The 24,650-nt window shown below is 47.1% G+C and overlaps 1 protein-coding gene across 1 annotated transcript in view; it reads right to left on the reverse strand.

Annotated features, from left to right (window-relative positions):
• lamc1 (laminin, gamma 1) overlaps positions 1 to 24,650 on the reverse strand; it is a 295,041-nt gene that overhangs the window by 45,749 nt on the left and 224,642 nt on the right. The window contains exons 7-12 of the mRNA XM_070887137.1: positions 12,857 to 12,955; positions 7,655 to 7,791; positions 3,262 to 3,384; positions 2,849 to 3,038; positions 1,749 to 1,861; positions 1,000 to 1,221 (exon numbers count right to left, since the gene is read on the reverse strand). Coding sequence (XP_070743238.1) covers positions 1,000 to 1,221; positions 1,749 to 1,861; positions 2,849 to 3,038; positions 3,262 to 3,384; positions 7,655 to 7,791; positions 12,857 to 12,955 — 884 coding nt within the window. The remainder of the gene's footprint in view (positions 1 to 999; positions 1,222 to 1,748; positions 1,862 to 2,848; positions 3,039 to 3,261; positions 3,385 to 7,654; positions 7,792 to 12,856; positions 12,956 to 24,650) is intronic.

Raw genomic sequence — 24,650 nt, forward strand, 5'->3', positions numbered from 1 at the left:
TAAAGAATACCCATGGGAAGCTGGAGGTAAAGATCCTCTTAAAAGAGCAGAACACCAGTTTCTCCCCCAAAATATTCAGTTATGCAGTCAAATATTCTGCTGATATTTATTATCAGGGTTGATGCCTGAACAAAGACTATCTAGATAAGTTATCAGAATGTAACAGTTTACATATCCCAGCAAATAGTCAATGCCTTTAGAAGGGGAAGGAATAACTGAGTGAGGAAGATGTTAGTAGTACTGGGCAGTTAACAGAGGGCACAACATCCTTTAAAGGTAGATTATTGTAATAAATTGATTGATACATGGGACAGCCACTAGAAAATTGAAGGATTCATTTAAAAGGTAAGTGGAAACTTTCAAATATTAAAAGGAGAATGTTTTTAAGATTAAAATGGTATTTTGGGAGCAGATCCTGAAATAATTCGTTTACATTAACACCCATGATAATAAAGACAGGCAAAAATTGCCAATCAAAATTGTTTGCTTTTCAGGTAAAGGGACCCACTTATAACCACAATACTTTCTCGCATTCAACCATACTCTGACTCAGACAGCACATGTTACCATAGGTGGTGTTAAGGGGTACGGATCTAGGTTGATGACCACCATGCCCCATGAAAAGTTCTCAAAATCAGGCAGGCCTGGGAGTGAAGCCAATGTATTTCACACAAAGCGAGGAGAGAAAAAACACAGATGCCACAAGTCCATTTACTCCACTCTTGTGCACCATAAACTCAGGAATTAAATTGGCAGACACATATAGGTTGTCTCCTGGCTAAAAATGACATAGCATACTGGGTTGTGGTGGGGAAAGAGAGAACAAAAAAAGACAGGGGAAAGAAAGAGTTTGGGGTTGGGGGGGACAAAACTGCATAAAACATGGCATATATTAGAATAAATAATTCTCAAGCACAGGTTTATTCAGATAGTCTCAGTGAGCACAAAACACCAATCTAAGCAGAGTTTTTCCCCAAAGCATAAGCTCTTGCCACTCACCATTTTCAGGATCACAGGTATCACTATGTGCATTGCAGCTGCAGGGCACACAGGGACTGAATGATCCACGACTCGGATTCTCTCTCCTGTAGCCCAATGCACACTGTTCACAGAATTGTCCTTGGTATGCGGTTGGGCAGGTGCATCGCTCTACCCATTGAGCAGAGGATCCAGAGCCAGGACGAGCGGTAATTAGAGTTACATCATCTAAGTGGCCAGGGCCTGTGGGGGAATAAACAGAAGTTAGCCACAAGCCCACTAAACTTAGTGACGATCAGTCATGCAAGTATTTGGACACCAGCAGCAAAAGATAAATTAGATTCCAAAACATTAATATACATAGAATATGTGAATAGTATGTTTTATTACTTTATTGGAATTAAATTTTAAAGACATCTACACAGACTGCAATACATGTACCCCAGACTTTCCTATTCTATGGAACTCCCTCCCTAAACTTCTCTGTCTCTCTTTCCACCTTTAAAAACCTCTTCAAAGCCATCTCTTTTTACCGTTTTTGGTCACGATTCATAATCTCTCCCTTCCTGGCTTGGCATCCATTTTCTTACACTATTTGTGAACTAGCATGTGACGTTTCTTTACTTCAGAAAGAACTGTATAAATGCAAGTTGCCTTACTGCCAAATGATGCCAAAGGAAATGTTTAAATGGTAACTTTAAAAATAATTATCTGTATATTAACTTAAACATTCTCAACTGCCCTGTTTATTTCATGGAAAACATACTTACTATGCTCACTGTATGTGCCTCGAATCTTGATAGCAGTTAGATTGTGGAGAAGCCTCTGAAATTCAAAAGAGGAAAGCTGTGGCCTCCAGGGATAACTTGTCACTTCATGAAGTCTGCAAACAAAAAAAGTGAGCCATTCTAAATATTTATTTACAGTATTTTCAAGTAAAATTATAACCAGTAGCTACTTCAAATTTAGCTCAAAATGTACAGTATATATTTTGGGTATTTTACAGAGCCTGAGCACAATTTGAATCTGAGTGCACAAAGGAAAGCAGATTCATGTAGGGGGTGGGAGTAAAGTCTGTTCCTAATTAAACTGACATTGCTTTGAACATAAGGGACTGGGTGGTCCACTGCACAACACCATCAAGTTTACACCACCGGGATCTGGCTTTCAACTCAGTCGAAGCAAGTGGGATATCTAATCCATTTTTTTTTAAATATGGAAGGGGAGAAAGAGACATTAATCCTGCTATTATAGTAGAAATACTGGCTCCTGCTTTGAGAGCGGCATATGGTTTAACACTGCTCTGTACTTCGGCAACATGGAACTCTGTGCATGCGTATTTAAATATAATCTGCACTGAAACTAGTATGAAACAACCACCTCTAATAGTCTTGGATAGCATCCAATAAACTGAATCCGCCAGAGTACAGTTGTTTTAAACTGTAGTTACATCACCGATTCTGCATTGCTGCAACACAAGAATCATACACCTCTCCTCTTCTTTTGGATCTACAACCAAACATCTGTCAGTGCAGATCTGAAACAGGCTGGCATGCTTCTGCAGCTCAAGACAAATCTCACTCTGATCTTCTCTTCCTTTGGAGCCCAGGGTGGGGTGGGGGCTGAGGGTGGAGGGAGAAAGCAGGAAATAAATACTTGACCTCTGCTCAGCATTTTCCCCAAGGCTCTACTTGCCATTAATAAGTTCCCAAAGTACAATGAATACATTTGGGCCATCTCAAAGTCTGGAGCCCAGAACAGAATCTATGCAATTCAACACAATTAAAAAATCATTGGTTCTAATTTTAATGAATCATATTTTAATGACTCATATATAGACAACATCCATATGTCCTAGAGCTCATTTCACCTGAAGACATAGTTCTGTGGGCTTTCTGTGGGATACTGGTTTCCCTGAGCTATTAGTGGAACCGTCACTCTCAGGCCTGCTCCTTCCAGCACTAGATCCTCGGCTGACAAACGCGTGTCTCTCTTGTCCACATGGAAAGTGAAAGAGAGGTTCTGACCATAGCTCATCAGCTGATTCCCTAAAATATATGCTGGAAAAAAACACAAGGAAAACCAATGACTAGGTCTGCACGTGCTAAGGAGGTATTACCCTTTTAAAAAGTAATTCATATAATGAGATGGTTCTAGGCCTTCAACCTTAGCCACCAATTCAGTCAATATTGCTCTGCATTACGAAGCAGCAATTATCAAATTAATTGTACTTATTTTCTCTGGAACAAGATAACATATTGAGCAATGACTGAAATTACATACCAGGAGCAATGTAGTAAACGGGGAAATAATCGTTAGAGACCACAGAGATGTCACGGCTCACTGGGGACCACTGAAGCAGGACCTCAGCACCATCTCGCTGTTCAGCCCGCCATCCATCATCACCTGCATATCCAAAGAGACAAGTAAACAAACTTTTCACGCCACACTACAAGCGTAGCAACATACTGGCCTCTGGCCTATTATCACAGTTTCATTCAATGCGGTTATGTAGGAACTATGCTCATTTTCACTGCATGTTTACTTGGCAGTAAAACACAGATCTTTGAACAGATCAACAGGATCATAATGAAGTACAGTATCTACTCGAGAGTCTGTCCATTTACAACTGGTTTGGCACATACTTGACAAAAGGGGTTTGGAACAGAGGTCAGAAGAAATCTCCTGTCCCACCCCCCACAGTAGTAGATGTGAAAAGCACGCCCAAAGTTAATAATTGCTGTGCAAATGAACTCTCTTAAGGTAGAGCTGAATCAATGTATCTCAAAGGTTCGAGTTAGAGGGATAAGCCAAGGTATAGACAAATACTGTACAGAACACGGTGTATAAAGTTCTGTTTAGACTGCGGGAATTCTTCTGTTATAATGGCCCCAAGTTTCTACACGCGGCAAAACAGGCACCCCTCCGAGCTGGGCGCCTGTTTTTCGCGCCGAAAACGGCGGCTGGAAAAAAAACACGCTATTCTTGAGCGCTTTGCAGCTCGATGTCAGCTTGGCGCGGCACCCAGGGGGGCGGTGCCTACCACTCGCGCCGATTTTGTAAGTAGGAGGGGGGCGGGTACCATTTAAATGAGTTTTTTTCGTGCCGGCAACCCTGCGCGTGCGCGTTGGAGCGTTCGCGCACGCGCAGTGTGAAGGAAACATTGGCACTCGGCCATTTTTGTAGTTCTTTGTAGCTGTTCAATTTTGAACATTTTTTTAATAAAACCACATTGCCATCAGCACTGAGGCTTCTTGCAGCAGTGAGAAGGCTGCAGGAAGCCTCAGAAGTTGAGGCAGCCGTTTCCCGACAGGCCCGACCGACGGCAGGGGGGCCTCCCCCCGCACTGCCGTCGGGAATGGCTGCCTCAACTTCTGAGGCTTCCTGCAGCCTTCTCACTGCCTCCCCCCCCCCCGCTGCCGTCGGTCGGGCCCCCACTGCCTCCTCCCCCCCTTCCGCCGTCGGGAATGGCTGCCTCCTCCCTGCCGCCGTCGGTCGGGCCCTCACTGCCTCCCCCCCCCCCCCTGCCGTCGGGAATGGCTGCCTCAACTTGTGAGGCTTCCTGCAGCCTTTTCCTGCCTGAAGCACTTTCACACAGGTAGGAACATGGTTTATTTAATCTTTTCTTTGCTTATAAATTTTTATTCAGGTTGGAATTATTTGTATCATATTTGTATAAGTATAACTAAAGATTTATTGTAGAATGTAATGACTTCCCTCCTCGCCCCCCCCACCTCGTTCTGGACGCCTAATTTGTAACCTGCGCCTGATTTTTTAATGTGTAGACAAGGTTTTTTCAGGCCTACAAAAATCTTCACTTGCTCCATTCTAAGTTAGTTTGGAGTACGTTTTCACTGTGGAAACTTTCAAATCAGGCATCAGTGGCCGGACACGCCCCCTTTTGAAAAAAAAATTCTGTTCCAAAGTGAAACTGTTCTACATGACTAGAACTGCAGAAAACTTAAATGTAGAGAATTGTGATTTCTAAGATACTCCGTTCTCCACCAGTTACTCCTAAAAATCAGGAGCAAATCATGTGGAAACTTGCGGCCAATATAACTGGTCAGGGATTTATATCCTGCAGGGATTTTTTTGATTATCTGAGTACCTGAGAAGATTTCTTAGGCATGCTCGATCTGTGGTTTCTATTGCCTACCTCATGAGATTGAGAAAGTTAGTGATATCCATTGCAGTGCAAGCTGGGCATGTTCTGCTGAAAAGAAGCGAGTCAATGGGCCAAAATAACTTTTCTCTAGTCCAAACACTGAGGGCCCAAAATTGGTGGACATACTGTCCGTGTACTGCCCAAAAATGCAAAATTGGTCAAAAAACACCTACATACTGCCCAGCGGAAATTTCACCAGTGATGTACCGCCGGGCGGGATGCATACTGCCCACCCATGCAGACTGCCGACATCCCACCCAAAAGTGCAAAATTCATGATATATCACAGGAAATGCATACAGTCCTGGAGAAAGCGCTTTAAAATCAATCTTAAGTGAGCGGTATGTCCACAGAGCCGACAGGTGCGTTTGATATTTATAGTTCTCCACAGTTTGATGTATTTTTAAATGGATTGTAGTATTTTCTAGCATTAGGCAATAATGTAAATGGTATAATAAAACCTTATTTACTCCTTTATGTATTAACTGCAATAAAAAAAATTTAATGTCTCTCACCCCACCGCCCCCCCCCCCCCAGCAATCTCCCCACGGCCACACCCCTCCAGCAATCTCCCCACCCCACTCCCTTCCAGCAATTTCCCCACCCTACCACCCCGCCTCCAGCAATCTCCCCAACGTCTCCCCCCCCCTCCAGCAATTTCCCCAACGTCTCCCCCCCCTCCAGCAATCTCCCCAACGTCTCCCCCCCCTTCCAGCAATCTTCCCAATGGCCCACCCCCACCTCCAGCAATCTCCCCATCTCCCCACCCCTCCAGCAATCTCCCCAACAATCTCCCAACGTCCCCCCCCCTCCAGCAATCTCCCCAACCACCCCCGCCCGACTCCTGCAATCTCTCTTCCACCACCCCCCACCCACTCAGCAATCTCTCTCTTCCACCCCCTCACCCCCTCAGCAATCTCTCTCTCCCCCCCTCACCCCTCCCTCAGTGATCTCTCTCCACCCCTCCTCCCCTCAGTGATCTCTCTCTCTCTCTTCCCCCGCCCCCTCCCCCCAGCGATCTCTTCCTTCCGCCCCCTCACTCAGTGATTTCTCACTTCCGCCCCCTCCCCTCAGCGATTTCTCACTTCCGCCCCCTCCCCTCAGCGATTTCTCCCTTCCGCCCCCTCCCCTCAGCGATTTCTCCCTTCCGCCCCCTCCCCTCAGCGATTTCTCCCTTCCGCCCCCTCCCCTCAGCGATTTCTCCCTTCCGCCCCCTCCCCTCAGCGATTTCTCCCTTCCGCCCCCTCCCCTCAGCGATTTCTCCCTTCCGCCCCCTCCCCTCAGCGATCTCTTCCTTCCGCCCCCTCCCCTCAGCGATCTCCCCCATCCCCCCCTTCCCCTCAGCGATCTCCCTTCCCCCCCCTCCCCTCAGCGATCTCCATTTCCCACCCTCCCCTCAGCGATCTCCATTTCCCACCCTCCCCTCAGCGATCTCCCTTCCCCCCCTCCCCTCAGCGATCTCCCTTCCCCCCCTCCCCTCAGCGATCTCCCTTCCCCCCTCTCCCCTCAGCGATCTCCCTTCCCCCCCTCCCCTCAGCGATCTCCCTTCCCCCCTCTCCCCTCAGCGATCTCCCTTCCCCCCTCTCCCCTCAGCGATCTCCCTTCCCCCCCCTCCCCTCAACGATCTCCCTTCCCCCCCTCTCCTCAGCGATCTCCCTTCCCCCCCCTCCCCTCAACGATCTCCCTTCCCCCCCCTCCCCTCAGCAATCTCCCTTCACCCCCCCTCCCCTCAGCGATCTCCCTTCACCCCCCACTCCCCTCAGTGATCTCTTCCCCCGCCCCCCCAAGCGATCTCCCTCTCTTTCCCCCCCGCCCCCCCCCCCCCCCCCCCCCCAAGTGATCTCTCTCTCTTCCTCCCTCCCCCAAACGATCGCTCTCTCTTTCCCCCCCTCACCCCCCCCAGTGATCTCAGGCCATTCCAACAGCAATCTCTTTCCCCCCCCACCCCAACAAATGTTCTCCCCAACCCCTCCCTTCAGCAACCCACAGCGATCTCTCTTTCGCCCGCCCCCCCGCCCGTCCCCAAAAGCGATCTCAGGCCGCCCCACAGTGATCTCAGGCTGGCAGTCTCTAGCCTCTCGTCGGTACCTCTCGGGGGGCCGGAACTTCACAGCAGCGTGCACACAACTCGGAAGCCGAAGATTCCCAAGTCAAAAGGCCTCTCCGCCGGCTGCACTCTGCTCAGCATACTGCCGAGAAAAATTCGATTAAATTCCCACCCACTCAGCCCCAGTGGTACCGGGCAGGATAAAATGACGCACGGACCACCGAAAAACAGGCGGACCATGTGTTGACCAACTTCGGCCCCCGAATGTCCTTCTCTACACTATATAAAAATGTTAAGACCGAGATTTTAGTCATTTGTCCAAGCAAAGTTTCTACTGGAGCCTGAGCTGAATGTTACTGTATTTGCCAAGTCTGCATCAAACCTTTTTCAAAGCTCAGCAACACCAAGTCAGGTACATGGCCATTAGAAACATGGAGGATGTACGTTAGAAAATCTCAGCAACACCTGACTCAAAGCTCGATGTGATCCTCTCCATGCGGTAATCCTCTGCTTTGCTACAAACAGATGAATGGCCAAAACAGAAGCAGGCTGTACAGCCATGGTCATTCTGGGGGTCCAGGTTGAAAAATCCTGGCTTGCATCTATAGGAAAGAAAAAATTAAATCTAGTTATGAACATATTTATTGATAACATTTCAAATTATATTTTTGATTTATATGAACCTTGCTGCTAAATTATTGAATTCTTATCTATACAGTGCAGAAGCCAAATAATTTTTGTGTTTGCAAACCAACCAGTTTGTGTTTTATGATTTTTGCTTTCAATTAAAATAAGCCTCAATGAGCAAACTATCTAAATGCAAGCAAGAATTATTTCCTCAGCTAAAACATAGCAATATGACAATTAAAATTTCTAATTAGCGATCTTTATTATGGACAACTGAATGAAAATGAGAGGACAGTGACATGTACTTTTGAAATTACTTCAGTTACTATTCAGCTACTGAAAGGTTGCGTATTCTGGATCACTTCACAGTATGTACATGGAGCACTGAAGATGATCCTTTCAATTGCAGTTGCACAGCTTGCACACAGTAAAAATACAAGTAGACCGAGAGTCCAAAGCAGCATTGAATCTGTGGGTGGGAGTTCAGGGAAGAACGGCAGATGAACCGATGGCATCAAGCCCTCAGTTATGAAAAAACTTAGAGCTAAGCATGTTTTCATTAGAGAGAAGATAACTGCGGTGAGACATGATCCACATCTTCAAAAATGCTGAGACACATAGATGTAAATGTGTGCAATCTATTTGACTTGGACTATAGCCTCAAACTAGAGGAAATGGGTTTAAAATGAATCAGCCTCAAGTGAGATGAGAGATTAAATGAATATTTTCCCCTGATGGAATGTTGGATATATAGAACAGACTCAGTTCTAGTTGAAGTAGATGATACTGAAAAGAAAAAGGAAGACTTGCATTTATGTAGCACCTTTCATGACCTCAGGATATCCCAAAGCACTTTACAGCCAAGGGAGTACTTTTGAAATGTAGTCACTGTCATATTGCAGGAAATATGACAGCCAATTTGTGTACACCAGGATCCCACAAACAGCAATACAATATTGACAAGATAATCTGTTTTTTTTGAGTGATGTTGGTTGAGGGATAAATAGTGGCCGATAAATATTTTTCGAAATAGTGCTAACAATCTGCTTGGCATTAGCCAGAGTTCCATCAATACTCAAAAAGGCAGCCATGTATAAGGGATGGCGCTGTTCCCTGCAATTTTCCTGCAGCTGTCGCGCTGCAAAAATCATGTCCGTTGTGCCCCGTAGGGGATGAAATCCGCACTGCGACTCCGGAAGGAGCTCCTCGGCCACAGGGAGAAGATGGTTGAGGAGGACTCTAGCAACGACTTTCCCAGTGGCTGATAACAGGGAGATTCCTCTGTAGTTGCCGCAGTCGGACTTGTCCCCCTTTTTAAAAATGGTCACGATCACGGCATCTCTGAGATCTCCCGGCATGCTCTCCTCCCTCCAGATGAAATGAGGTCATGTGTTCGCGCCAACAGTGCCTCTCCGCCATACTTCAGTGCCTCAGCAGGGATTCCATCTGCTCCCGTAGCCTTGTTGTTTTTAAAGCTGTCTTATGGCTAAGTGGAGGAAGTTTATCTGGGAGGGCACTGAGCACCTCAAGTCTCATCACCGAGAGCATGCAGAAATCAAGCGCAGGCACCGGAAAGAACTTGCGACAAACCAGCCCTACCCACCCCTTCCCTCAACGACTATCTGTCCCACCTGTGACAGAAACTGTGGCTCTCGTATTGGACTGTTCAGCCACCTAAAAACTCATTTTAAGAGTGGACTGCCTATGATGATGACTCAAAAAAGGCTTGGATCCAGCACAGCTTTCCTATTATTTTGGAATCAGCATAGTATCAGAATTTGACTTCATTTTTTTTTAAAGTCTCATAACACCTGTAGCAACGTTGCAAAGCAGCAAAAGTACTAGACAGGAGCTGCCTGTTAAATGATCCAATGTAACAATTCTTTCGAACTGAGGATGCTTCCGAATAGTTGTTTTGAATCAACTTTCACAAAAACAAGTAGCATATCACTGGGGCAGCCAGTGCCGAGGTGCAAGATTCCAGAGTGAACAGATTACCTTCCGAACCAAGTTACATTTGCAACCCAAAGATCAACAAAAAAAAAATCTTTCCTTGTTCCAGAGGATGTCAAGGCAGATGCTCCAGCAAATCTAGTACTAGTACCAAAGTTCTTACGGACACCGAAGAAAGCTTTGTCCTGTTGTGGATGGACCCGATCAAGGAAAAAGTACAAATGGAACCCCTTAAGCTAATGGTTTTCAAATAGATCAATTCCACAGATGATTAAAACATCCTCCAAGGCTAGATGAATCTTCTTGGTTCCTTTATAGATTTTTTAGGGTTAGAACTCAATTGCAAAAGCTGAAAGTAAATGGAAGTACATTATCTCCAAAGATCAGTTTCCACCACCTTACTCTTTCGCACACTTCTGTGCTGCAGAAATGAAGGCAATCCTCTTGGACAATAAAAAACTTGAATATTAGTAAGAAATTGGAGAAATCGCACAGAAGGGTGCAGGATTCCACAGGATTTGATGTTCAGAGTGACCATACACCAATCACTTTTAAATTTTGAAAATCAATAAAGATCAATACAGACAAGTATGGCATGTAATGTGCGAGCACTCAAGAACAGGTGCTTTCACTGCAAAATTGCAGTAAGTTAGGAAGCAAGTCACTACACAGAACAGGTATAAATTTGTGGGGTGTGTCACAGGACTTCACACTCTGCCAGGTTACTTGCCACACAGGAAAGTTAACACTGATGCTTCAAAAACTGGAATTGCCCAATTCTGAAGTAAAAAGGTTTGTTCAAGATTTATTTTGAGCAGGAAGATACTGTTACTGACAATAGAAGGAGAATTAACAGTGTCCTGCAGGCAAGGCTTTTACCCAGTGTGGGAAGCCATACAACTTTACAGGAAAGCTGAAAACTGCTAAAGAAACATTGGCCCAAACAGTTTCCCCCATATCCCTATCCTAAGATATGTAAAAGATAAAAGCATGAGGATAAGGGTCAGGATGGTGGGAGGGAGCCTAAATCTAGGGGCCATAAATATTAGCTAGTCACTAATAAATCCAATAGGGTATTTAGGAGAAACTTCTTTGAGAGTGGAATTTGCTACCACAAGGAGTAGTTGAGGCAAATAGCATAGATGCATTTGATGGGAAGCTAGAAAAGTACATGAGAGAGAAAGGAATAGAGGGATATGTTCATAGGGTTAAATGAAGTAGGCTGGGAAGCATAAATACCGGCGCAGACCAGTTGGGCCGAATGGCCTGTTTCTGTGCTGTAAAATGAGGTCTTCATAGCCAATATAAAAGGCAATCCAATAGTCTTCTATCGGCATATAAACAGTAATTGGGTAGTAAGAGGGGCGTGGCTGATTCAGGATCAAAATGGAGACCTACACATGGAGACAGGGGGCATGGCTGAGGTACTAAATGAGTACTTTGAATCTGTATTTATCAAGGAAGAAAATGCTTCCAGAGCCCTAGTGAAAAATGGGATAAAAATTGATAAGGAGGAGGTATTAGAAAGGTTGGCTGTACTTAAAGTAGATAAGTCACCAGAACCAGATGGGAGGCATCCTATGCTTCTAAGGGAACTAAAGGTGGAAATTGCAGAGGTACCAGCCATAATCTTCCAATCCTCCTTGGATACTGGGCTGGTGCCAGAGGACTGGAGAATTGCAGGCCAATCAGTTTAACCTCAGTAGTGGGGAAACGATAATCTCAGAGACAAAATTGTCACTTGGACGGATAAGGGACGCCACCACCGATTTGTTAAAAACAAATCATGTTTAACGAACGTGATTGAGTTTTTTGATGAGATAACAGAGAGGGTTGATGAAGGCAATGCGGTTGATGTAGTGTACATGGACTTACAAAAGACGTTTGATAAAGTGCCACATAATAGGCTTGCCAGCAAAGCTGAAGCCCATGGAATAAAAGGGACAGTGGCAGCACGGATATGAAATTGGCTAAGTGACAGGAAACAGTAGTGGTGAACGGTTGTTTTTCGGACTGGAGGATGGTATTCAGTGGTGTTCCCCAGCGGTCGGTACTCAGACCACTGCTTTTCTTGATATATATTAATGACTTAGACTTGGGCTTACAGGGTACTATTTCAAAATTTGCAGATGAGACAAAACTTGGAAGTATAGGGGACAGTGAGGATAGTGATAGACTTCATGACAGACAGACTGGTGGAATGGGCGAATACGTGGCAGATGAAATTTAATGCAGCAAAGTATGAAGTGATACATTTTGGTAGGAAGAATGAGGAGAGACATTATAAACTAAAGGGTACAATTCTAAAGGGAGTGCATGAACAGAGACCTGGGGATATATGTGCATAAATCATTGAAGGTGGCAGGGCAGGTTGAGAAAGTGGTTAAAAAAGCATATGGGATCCAGGGCTTCATAAACAGAGGCATAGAGTACAAAAGCAAGGAAGTTATAATGAACCTTTATAAAACACTGGTTCGGCCTCAACTGGAGTATTGTGTCCAATTCTGGCACCGTACTTTAGGAAGGATGTGAAGGCCTTAGAGAGGGTGCAGACAAGATTTACAAGAATGGTTCCAGCACTGAAAGACTTCAGCTATGTGGATAGACTGGAGAAGCAAGAATTGTTCTCCCCAAGAACAGAGATTTGATAATGGTGTTCAAAAATCATGAGGGTTCTAGACAGAGTCGATAAAGAGAAACTGTTCCCGTTGGCAGAAGAGAAGTGAACCAGAGGACACAGATTTAAGGTAATTGGCAGAAGAAAGGAGACAGGAGGAATATTTTTTTTTTTATAAACTCATTGCGTGATTAGGATCTGGAATTCATTGCTTGAAAGGGTGGTGGAAGCAGATTCAACTGTGGCTTTCAAAAAGGAAATTGGGTAAGTACCTGAAGGAAAAAAATTGCAGAGCTACAGGGAAAGGGCAGGGGCTAGCTAAAGTGCTCTTGCAGAGAGCCTGCATAGGCTGGATGGGCTGAATGGCCTCCTTCTGTGCTGTAACCATTCTATGATTCTATACAGAGATTCTACTTTTCTCTAGAACGGTTAGAATCACCTTTCTTCAACAACAAAAAAAACAGACTTGCCTCTCACAGTTGAATCCCTCTACATTATTCTTGCATATACAACGTCCTGTATCAACACTGCATTCTGCTGTGCTACCAGAAGGGTTACAGGCACATGGTCTGTCAATAGAGAAAACGTATTAGAAATACAAGGACTTGTGAATTCCAAAAGTACTTGATCCAAAACTTCCACGGAACAGATGGCAAGTTGAGCACAAATAGCTAATACAAAGGCAAAATACTGCAGATGTTGAAAATCTGAACTCTATAAACAGGAAATGTAGGAAATACTCAGCAGGTCAAGCAGTATCTGTGGAGGGAGAAACAGAGTGAACGTTTCAAGTCAGTAATCTTTTGTCAGGACTGGAAAATGTTACAGCTGAGATGATAGTGCAAGGCATACCACTGATCCAATTTTTTCAGTCAGCAGATAAGAACATAAGAATTAGGAGCAGGTGTAGGTCATATGACCCCTTGAACTTGGTCTGCCATTCAATAAGATCATGGCTGTTCTTCGACCTCCAATCCATTTTCCCGCCCGATCCCCATATCCCTCGATTCCCCTAGAGTCCAAAAATCTATCTCTCTCAGTCTTGACTCGATCTACCTCAGCGAACCGGTGAGGGACTGAAGCTGGGATAAAGGAGCGCGGCAGGTCAAAGAGGAAAGGCAGCAAGAGCTGAGCGAGACCGGAGCAACTCAAAGCAGTGACATCAGCACAAAGGAAGGAGCTGATTGGTGTTTTTAAAGTTTTAAGCTTATTTCTTCTAAGTTAGTTCTTAGTCTATTAAATAGAGGCAGGGCAGCTCAGTCCCACAGAGTACGCACCCTGTTGCCACGTGAGAACTTCACGAAGCTTCCCATGTCCTGGACAACCACGTGTGCAGGCAATGTCGTCAGCTGGAAGAGCTCGAGCTCTGGGTTTTGGAGCTTAAGCAGCAGCTGGAGTCACTGAGGTGCATCCGTGAGGCTGAGAGCATCGTGGATAGCACGTTTCTGAAGGTGGTCGCCCCGCAGCTTAAGAGTGTGCAGGCAGAGAGGGAATCGGTGACCGCAGACAGAAGGGGAGAACCAGGCAGGTAATGCAGGAGTCGCAAGTGCATCTCGCTCTCCAATCGGTATTCTGGTCTGATTATTGGGGAGGGTGCTGATTCCTCTGGGGAGTACAGCCAGGGCCAAGTCCACGGCACCACGGTGGCTCAGCTGTACTGGGGGGGGGGGGAAAGAGAAGAGTGGGAGAGCAATAGTGGTAGGGGATTTGATAGTTAGGGAAGCAGACAGGTGTTTCTGCGGTCGTAGACGTGACTCCAGGAAGGTATGTTGCCTCCCTAGTGCCAGGGTTTAGGATGTCGCTGGGCAACTGCAGAACACTCTGGGTGGGTGAACAGCCAGAGGTCGTGGTCCATATCGGTACCAATGACAAAGGTAGAAAGTGGGTTGAAGTCCTGCAGGCAGATTTTAGGGAGCTAGGAAAATTAAAAAGCAGGACCTCAAAAGGTAACAATCTCTGGATTACTCCCGGTGCCACGGGCTAGTGAGTATAGAAATAGGATAAAGCAGATGAATGCATGGCTGGAGAAATTGTGCAGGCGAGAGGGCTTCAGATTCCTGGAACATTTGGACCAGTTCTGGGAGAAATGGGACCCGTACAGGCTGGACGGGTTGGACCTCAACAGGGCCGGAACCAATATGCTCATGGGGAGGCTTGCTAATGCTGTTGGGGAGGGTATAAACTAATTTGGCAGGGGGATGGACACCAGGATGTAACATTAGAAAGGGGAAATAAAGTGCTCAAAGGATTGGGAGATGCAGAGAGTACGAATGTAAGAAATAGTAAGGTATTAGGCGGGGTCAAACTAAGAATGCAGGATAGTCTAAGATGGGTTTGCAGTGAACGCTGTATATGAAAGCACACAACGTAGTAAACAAGGTAAGTGAGCTGCAGACACAAATAGCCACATGTGAATATGATGTTGTGGCAGTAACTGAGACCTGGCTCAAAAAAGGGCAGGATTAACTATTAAATATTCCTGGCTTTAAGGTGTTCAGGAAAGATAGGGAAGGAACGATAGGAGGTGGGGTGGCAGTCTTGGTTAAGGAGAATGTTACAGTGCTGGAGAGGGAGGATGTCTTGGAGGGGTCAAGGACAGAATCTATATGACTAGAGTTAAGAAATAATAGAGATGCCATAACACTACTAGGTGTATTCTATAGACCATCAAATGCTGGGAAAGATATGGAAGAGCAAATTTGCAGAGAAATGAGCGAGGTGCAAGAACTATGGAGTAGTAATAATAGGGGACCTCAACTATCCGAATAGACGGGGATCATAATAGTGTTAAGGGCAGAGAAGGGGAAGAATTTCTGAAGTGTGTTCAGGACAACTTTCTTGAGCAGTATGTTTCCGGCCCGACGAGGGAGGAGACATTACTGGATCTGGATCTGGTTCTGGGGAATGAGGTAGGTCAAGTAGAACAAGTGTCAATAGGTAATATTTAGCAAACAGCGATCATAGTATCATAGGGCTCAAATTTCCCCAACCCCTTTTTCTGGCGCCCTCACTTGAGGTGCGCTGCTTTTGTCCGCCTGCAAGCGAGCCGAAAATCTTCCTCCCAATTCTGGCCGCTCCCAGCCTCTCCTCTGTGGTGGCGTAGCGTGGCCCAGTGGATTGGGGGCGGAGCCAGATCCCGGCGCTGAAAACAGTGCCAGGACCTCTGCACATGTGCACTAGAGTCTGTGCGCAAGTGCAGTAGCTCCTGGCAGGCCGAATCTGAGAGTGCTGCAGGCTGTGTGGGAGGGATCCGAAGGATGCCGTACTTAGCCCTGGCCCGCTGCATTCCCTAAGGTAGGACTTCTATTGTTTATTTGTTATTTACTGATTGATTGATTGCTTATTACTTTGGTCTTGGTGCTTTAGGTGCAGGGTTCCTTCTATTTTTTTATTTGTTAATTAATTGCTTATTACTTTTTGTGCTTTGTTTAGTGCTTGGTGCAAATGTACTGCTTTGTTTAGTGCTTGGTGCAAATGTACTGCTTTGTTTAGTGCTTGGTGCAAATGTACTGCTTTGTTTAGTGCTTGGTGCTTTAAATGTATTTATGCTTCTTTAATGTTGTGAAATTGTTTAGTGCTTTGCACGGTCCCCTTCCCCAACCCCTACCCCCTCAAGCTCTGGCTGCCTGCGCTGATTTCTCAAGTCACCGCAAAGTTTTTCTGAACGTACAAGAGTGCCCACTTACGCTGGCCTAAGTTAGTTTGGAGTAACTTTTAGCTGGCTAAACTGCTTAAATGGCCAAAACAGATGTAAGTGGCTGGTAACACTCCTTTTGGTAAAAAAAACCTAAACTTTAAAAAAAACCTAACTAACTCACTTACACTGCCACAAATTAAATGGCCAGAATTGCAACTAAAAAGATACTCCAGAAAAAAATCAAGTTGCTCCAAAAAAAAACGGAGCCACTCCTGGGGAAATTTGGGCCCATAAGGTTTAGATTAGCTATGGAAAGGACAGGGAACAATCTACAGTAAAAATGTTTAACTGGGGGAAGGTCAATTTCAGTGGAATGTGAACGGATCTGGCCCGGGTAAACGGGAATCAAAGACTGGTAGGCAAAACTGTAATGGAACAATGACTGCCTTTAAGAGGAAATAGTTCAGGTACAGTTGAGGTACATTCCCACTAGGGGGAAAGGCAGGGCAATTAAAGTCAGGGCTTCCTGGATGACAAAATAGATAGAGAATATGAAGCAGAAAAAGAGCGTGTACGACAGATGTCAAGGTTGTATAAGGCTATATATAGAAATGTCAGTCAAAGTGAAAAACAAAATAAGAGGGGCAAAGTGAAGGTTTGAGAATAGAATAGCAGCCAACATAAAAAGTAATCCAAAAGTCTTCTATAGGCATATAAATAGTAAACGGGTAGTAAGAGAAGGGGTGGGGCTGATTAGGGATTAAAAAGGAGACCTATGCATTGGGGCAGAGGGTATGGCGGAGGTACTAAACAAGTACTTTGCACCTGTCTTCACCAAGAGGATACTACCATAGACATAGTGATGGAGGAGGTAGTGATAGATAGAAACATAGAAAATAGGTGCAGGAGTAGGCCATTCGGCCCTTCGAGCCTGCACCGCCATTCAATGAGTTCATGGCTGAACATGCAACTTCAGTACCCCATTCCTGCTTTCTCGCCATACCCCTTGATCCCCCTAGTAGTAAGGGCCTCATCTAACTCCTTTTTGAATATATTTAGTGAATTGGCCTCAACAACTTTCTGTGGTAGAGAATTCCACAGGTTCACCACTCTCTGGGTGAAGAGGTTTCTCCTCATCTCGGTCCTAAATGGCTTACCCCTTATCCTTAGCCTGTGACCCCTGGTTCTGGACTTCCCCAACATTAATAAGAACATAAGAATTAGGAACAGGAGTAGGCCATCGAGCCCCTCGAGCCTGCTCCGCCATTCAACAAGATCACGGCTGATCTGGCCGTGGACTCAGCTCCACTTACCCGCCCGCTCCCCATAACCCTTAATTCCCTTATTGGTTAAAAATCTATCAATCTGTGATTTGAATATTTTCAATGAGCTAGCCTCAACTGCTTCCTTGGGCAAAGAATTCCACAGATTCACAACCCTCTGGGAGAAGAAATTCCTTCTCAACTCGGTTTTAAATTGGCTCCCCCGTATTTTGAAGCTGTGCCCCCTAGTTCTAGTCTCCCCGACCAGTGGAAACAACCTCTCTGCCTCTATCCTGTCTATCCCCTTCATTATTTAAAATGTTTCTATAAGATCACCCCTCATCCTTCTGAACTCCAACGAGTAAAGACCCAGTCTACTCAACCTATCATCATAAGGTAACCCCCTCATCTCCGGAATCAGCCTAGTGAATCGTCTCTGTACCCCCTCCAAAGCTAGTATATCCTTCCTTAAGTAAGGTGACCAAAACTGCATGCAGCACTCCAGGTGCAGCCTCACCAATACCCTATACAGTTGCAGCAGGATCTCCCTGCTTTTGTACTCCATCCCTCTCGCAATGAAGGCCAACATTCCATTCACCGTCCTGATTATCTGCTGCACCTGCAAACTAACTTTTTGGGATTCATGCACAAGGACCCCCAGGTCCCTCTGCACTGCAGCAGGTTGTAATTTCTCCCCATTCAAATAATATTCTCTTTTACTGTTCTTCCCCCCCCCCAAGGTGGATGACCTCACATTTTCCGACATTGTATTCCATCTGCCAAACCTTAGCCCATTCGCTTAACCTATCTAAATCTCTTTGTGGCCTCTCTGTGTCCTCTACACAACCCGCTTTCCCACTAATCTTTGTGTCATCTGCAAATTTTGTTACACTACACTCTGTCCCCTCTTCCAGGACATCTATGTATATTGTAAACAGTTGTGGTCCCAGCACCGATCCCTGTGGCACACCACTAACCACCGATTTCCAACCCGAAAAGGACCCATTTATCCCGACTCTCTGCTTTCTGTTAGCCAGCCAATTCTCTATCCATGCTAATACATTTCCTCTGACTCCGCGTACCTCTATCTTTTGCAGTAACCTTTTGTGTGGCACCTTATCGAATGCCTTTTGGAAATCTAAATACACCACATCCATCGGTACACCTCTATCCACCATGCTCGTTATATCCTCAAAGAATTCCAGTAAATTAGTTAAACATGATTTCCCCTTCATGAATCCATGTTGCGTCTGCTTGATTGCACTATTCCTATCTAGATGTCCCGCTATTTCTTCCTTAATGATAGCTTCAAGCATTTTCCCCACTACAGATGTTAAACTAACCGGCCTATAGTTACCTGCCTTTTGTCTGCCCCCTTTTTTTAAACAGAGGCGTTACATTAGCTGCTTTCCAATCCGATGGCACCTCCCCAGAGTCCAGAGAATTTTGGTAGATTATAACGAATGCATCTGCTATAACTTCCGCCATCTCTTTTAATACCCTGGGATGCATTTCATCAGGACCAGGGGACTTGTCTACCTTGAGTCCCATTAGTCTGCCCAGCACTACCCCGCTAGTGATAGTGATTGTCTCAAGGTCCTCCCTTCCCACATTCCCATGACCAGCAATTTTTGTCATGGTATTTGTGTCTCCTACTGTGAAGACCGAAGCAAAATAATTGTTAAGGTCTCAGCCATTTCCACATTTCCCATTATTAAATCCCCTTTTTCATCTTCTAAGGGACCAACATTTACTTTAGTCACTCTTTTCCATTTTATATATCGGTAAAAGCTTTTACTATCTGTTTTTATGTTTTGCGCAAGTTTACATTCGTAATCTATCTTCCCCTTCTTTATTGCTTTCTTAGTCATTCTTTGCTGTCGTTTAAAATTTTCCCAATCTTCTAGTTTCCCACTAACCTTGGCCACCTTATACGCATTGGTCTTTAATTTGATACTCTCCTTTATTTCCTTGGTTATCCACAGCTGGTTATCCCTTCTCTTACCGCCCTTCTTTTTCACTGGAATATATTTTTGTTGAGCACTATGAAAGAGCTCCTTAAAAGTCCTCCACTGTTCCTCAATTGTGCCACCGTTTAGTCTGTGTTCCCAGTCTACTTTAGCCAACTCTGACCTCATTCCACTGTAGTCCCCTTTGTTTAGGCATAGTATGCTTGTTTGAGACACTACTTCCTCACCCTCAATCTGTATTACAAATTCAACCATACTGTGATCACTTATTCTGAGAGGATCTTTAACAAGGAGATTTATTATTCCTGTCTCATTACACAGGACCAGATCTAAGATAGCTTGCTCCCTTGTAGATTCTGTAACATACTGTTCTAAGAAACAATCCTGTATGCATTCTATAAATTCCTCCTCAAGGCTATCCCATGCGATTTGATTTGACCAATCGATATGTAGGTTAAAATTCCCCATGATTACTGCCGTTCCTTTTTCACATGCCTCCATTATTCCCTTGATTATTGTCCGCCCCACCGTGAAGTTATTTTTTGGGGGCCTATAAACTACGCCCACCAGTGACTTTTTCTCTTTACTATCTCTAATCTCCACCCACAATGATTCAACATTTTGTTCATTAGAGCCAATATCGTCTCTCACAACTGCCCGGATATCATCCTTCATTAACAGAGCTACCCCACCTCCTTTCCCTTCTTGTCTATCTTTCCGAAATGTCAGATACCCCTGTATGTTTAATTCCCAGTCTTGGCCACCCTGCAACCACGTTTCTGTAATGGCCACTAAATCATACCCATTTGTAATGATTTGTGCCGTCAACTCATTTACTTTATTTCGAATGCTGCGTGCGTTTAGGTAGAGTGTTTTAATACTAATTTTTAAACCATGATTTTTAGTTTTGATCTCTCCTGCAGCCCCTTTATATTCATACATATTGTCCCTTCCTATCACCTTGTGGTTTACACTTACCCCAGTGCTACTCTGTTCTGTTGCCTCCTGCCTTTTGCATTCTTTCTTGGGATTCTGTTCATCTGAGCTCTCACCCACTCTAACTAGCTCAGAGCCCTCTCCTGGGTTCCCATCCTCTTCCAAAGCCAGTTTAAAGCTAGATGATGACACTTGATGGGATAAAAACTGATTAAAAAAAAGAGGCTTTAGAAAGGCTGGCTGTACTTAAAGTAGATAAATCACCAGGAGCGCATGGGATACATCGTAGGATGCTGAGGGAACTAAGTGCAGAAATTGCGGAGGCACTGGCCACAATATTCCAATCCTCCATAGATACAGGGGTGGTGACAGAGGACTGGAGAATTGCAAATGTTACACCATTGTTCAAAAAAGGGTGTAAAGATAAACCCAGCAACTACAGGCCAATCAGCTTAACCTCGGTAGTGGGGAAGTTTTTAAGAAGTGATCAGGCACAAAATTAGCAGTCACTTGAATCGGTGTGGATTAATTAAGGGAAGCCAGCACCGATTTGTTAAAGGCAAATCATGTTTGACAAACTTGTTCGAATTTTTTGATGAGATAAGAGAGTGTTGATGAAGGCAATACAGTTGACATAGTTTATATAGATTTGCAAAAGGCGCTTGACAAAGTGCCATATAATCGGCTTTCCAGAAAAGTTGAAGCCCATGGAATAAAAGGGATAGTAGCAGCATGGATACGAAATTGGCTAAGTGACAGGAAACAGAGAGAAGTGAACAGTTGTTTTTCAGACTGGAAGAAGGTGGTGTTCCCCAAGTATTGGTACTGGGAGCACTGCTTTTTTTGATATATATTAATGACTTGAATGTGGGTGTACAAAACATAATTTCAAAATTTGCAGAGGACACAAAACTTGGAAGTATAGTGAACAGTGAGGAGGACAGAGCTAGACTTCATGACGACAGACAGGTACACATGAAATTTAACGCAGAAAAGATAGAAGTGATACATTTTGGTAGAAAGAATGAGGAGAGGAAATAAAAACTAAAGGGTACAATCCTAAAGCGGGTGCATGAACAGAGAGACTTGGGGATATATGTGTACAAATCGTTGAAGATAGCAGGGCAGGTTGAGAAAGTGGTTAAAAAGGCTTACGGGATCCTGGGCTTCATGAATAGAGATGGAAAGTACAAAAGCATGGAAATTATGATGAACCTGTATAAAACACCGGTTCGGTCCCAACTGGAATAGTGTCAATTCTGAGCACCGCACATTCGGAAGGATTTGAAGACCTTAGAGAGGGTGCAGAAAAGACTTACGAGATCGATTCCAGGGATGAGGGACTTCAGTTACGTGGATAGATTTAAGAAGTTGGGGTTGTTCGCCTTACAGCAGAGAAGATTGAGAGGAGATTTGATAGAGGTGTTCAAAATTATGAGGGGTCTGGACAGAGTAGATAGAGAGAAACTGGTCCCATTCATTGGCAGAAGGGTTTAGAACCAGAGGACACAGATTTAAGGTGATTGGCAAAAGAACGAAAGACATAAGAAAAAAAAAATATATTTTTTAAACACAGCAAGTGGTTAGGATCTGGAATGCACTGCCTGAAAGGGTGGAGGAGGCATACTCAGTCACTGCTTTCAAAAGGGAGTTGGATAAGCACCTGAAAGAAAAAAATTTCCAGGGCTAGGGGAAAACGGCCGGGGAGTGGGATTCGCTTAAGTGCTCTTGTAGGGAGCCAACACAGGTTCGACAGGCCGAACGGCCTTGTTCCGTGCTGTAACCATTCTATGATTCTATGAATATATTCAACGACTCACCAGCCACAACCCTTTGGGATAGAGAATTGCAAAAGATTCACAACCCTCTGAATGAAGAAATTCCTACTCTGACTTAAAAGGCAGACTCCTTATCCTGAGACTATGGGCCCAAGTTTCGGCATCTGGTGAAAACGGTGCACCTCCGAGACTGACGTGACCTGCCTGGGCTCGATGGTGCGCCGGAATATTCTGCAGCAATTCTCCGGTCCTCCTGGACCATGGCGTGGCGTGGTGCAGCATAGTCTCCCTGGGGGGGGGGACCCTGCCTGCAGGGGGGGGGCTAGGGATCATGCCTTCTCCTCAGTGCCGGCAGCGTTGCGCAGGCGCGCTGGAGCAGACGCGCCTGCGCAATGGCTCAGGAGAGCGTGGGTACTGAGAGGGGGTGGGGGTGGGGGGCGTGTGGCAACAGGGATGGAGGAGCATGGGTTGGGGGGCACTCAATGATCGAAGGGCCGGAGGAGAGAGCAGGGGTGCCTCCTTCCAGCCTCTCCCCCACAACTCCACACACACACGCACACCCCCTCCCACACACAGCCCTCCCACCCCCCCCCCACACACAGCCCTCCCACCACACACACACACCCCTCCCACCCCCCCCCGCACACATCCCTCCCACCCCTCCCACCACACACACACACCCCCTCCCACACACACACACACCCCCTCCCACACACACACACACCCCCTCCCACACACACACACACCCCTCCCACCCCCCCCCGCACACATCCCTCCCACCCCCCCCCCCGCACACATCCCTCCCACCCCCCCCCCGCACACATCGCTCCCACCCCCCCCGCACACATCCCTCCCACCACACACACACACCCACCACACACACACACCCCCTCCCACACACACACCCCCTCCCACACACACACACACCCCCTCCCACACACACCCCCTCCCACACACACACACACCCCCTCCCACACACACACACCCCCTCCCACACACACACACACCCCCTCCCACACACACACACACCCCCTCCCACACACACACACACACACACCCTCCCACACACACCCACACACACACACACCCTCCCACACACACACACACACCCCCTCCCACACACACACCCTCCCACACACACCCTCCCACACACACACACCCTCCCACACACACACACCCCCTCCCACACACACCCCCTCTCCCACACACACCCCCTCTCCCACACCCACACACACCCCCACACACCCCCTCCCACACCCACACCCTCCCACACCCACACACACCCCCACCCACACACACCCCCACCCACACACACACACCCTCCCACACACACACCCCCTCCCACACACACACACACACCCCCTCCCACACACACACACCCCCCCTCCCACACACACACACACACCCCCTCCCACACAAACACACACACCCCCTCCCCCACACACACACACACACCCCCTCCCACACACACACACCCCCTCCCACACCCACACACCCCCTCCCACACCCACACACACCCCCTCCCACACCCACACACACCCCCTCCCACACACACACACACCCCCTCCCACACACACACACACCCCCTCCCACACACACCCCCTCCCACACACACCCCCTCCCACACACACACACACCCCCTCCCACACACACACACACACCCTCTCCCACACACACCCCCTCCCCCACACACACACACACACACCCTCTCCCCCACACACACACGCCCCCTCCCCCACACACACACCCCCTCCCCCACACACACACCCCCTCCCCCACACACACACCCCCTCCCCCACACACACACACACACCCCCTCCCCCACACACACACACACACACACCCCCACACACACACACCCCCACACCCCCACACACACACACCCCCTCCCACACACACACACCCCCTCCCACACACACACACCCCCTCCCACACACCCCCTCCCACACACACACACCCCCTCCCACACACACACACCCCCTCCCACACACCCCCACACCACACACCCCCACACCACACAAACACACCCCTCCCCGCACACACCCCCTCCCACCACGCACACACCCCCTCCCATCCCCGCCCACGCACACACCCTCTCCCACCACGCACACACCCTCCCATCCCCCCCACGCGCACACACCCCCTCCCACGCGCACGCACACACCCCATCCCCCCCCATACCCCATCCCCCCCCCCCCCACACACACCCTCCCATCCCCCCCCCCACACACCCCCTCCCATCCCCCCACACACACACCCCCTCCCATCCCCCCACACACACCCCCTCCCATCCCCCCACACACACACCCCCTCCCATCCCCCCACACACACACCCCCTCCCATCCCCCCACACACACACCCCCTCCCATCCCCCCACACACACACCCCCTCCCATCCCCCCACACACACACCCCCTCCCATCCCCCCACACACACACCCCCTCCCATCCCCCCACACACACACCCCCTCCCATCCCCCCACACACACACCCCCTCCCATCCCCCCACACACACACCCCCTCCCATCCCCCCACACACACACCCCCTCCCATCCCCCCACACACACACCCCCTCCCATCCCCCCACACACACACACCCCCTCCCATCCCCCCACACACACACCCCCTCCCATCCCCCCACACACACACCCCCTCCCATCCCCCCACACACACACCCCCTCCC

Source organism: Pristiophorus japonicus, chromosome 8, assembly GCF_044704955.1.
Source record: "Pristiophorus japonicus isolate sPriJap1 chromosome 8, sPriJap1.hap1, whole genome shotgun sequence".
NCBI lineage: Eukaryota > Metazoa > Chordata > Chondrichthyes > Pristiophoridae > Pristiophorus > Pristiophorus japonicus.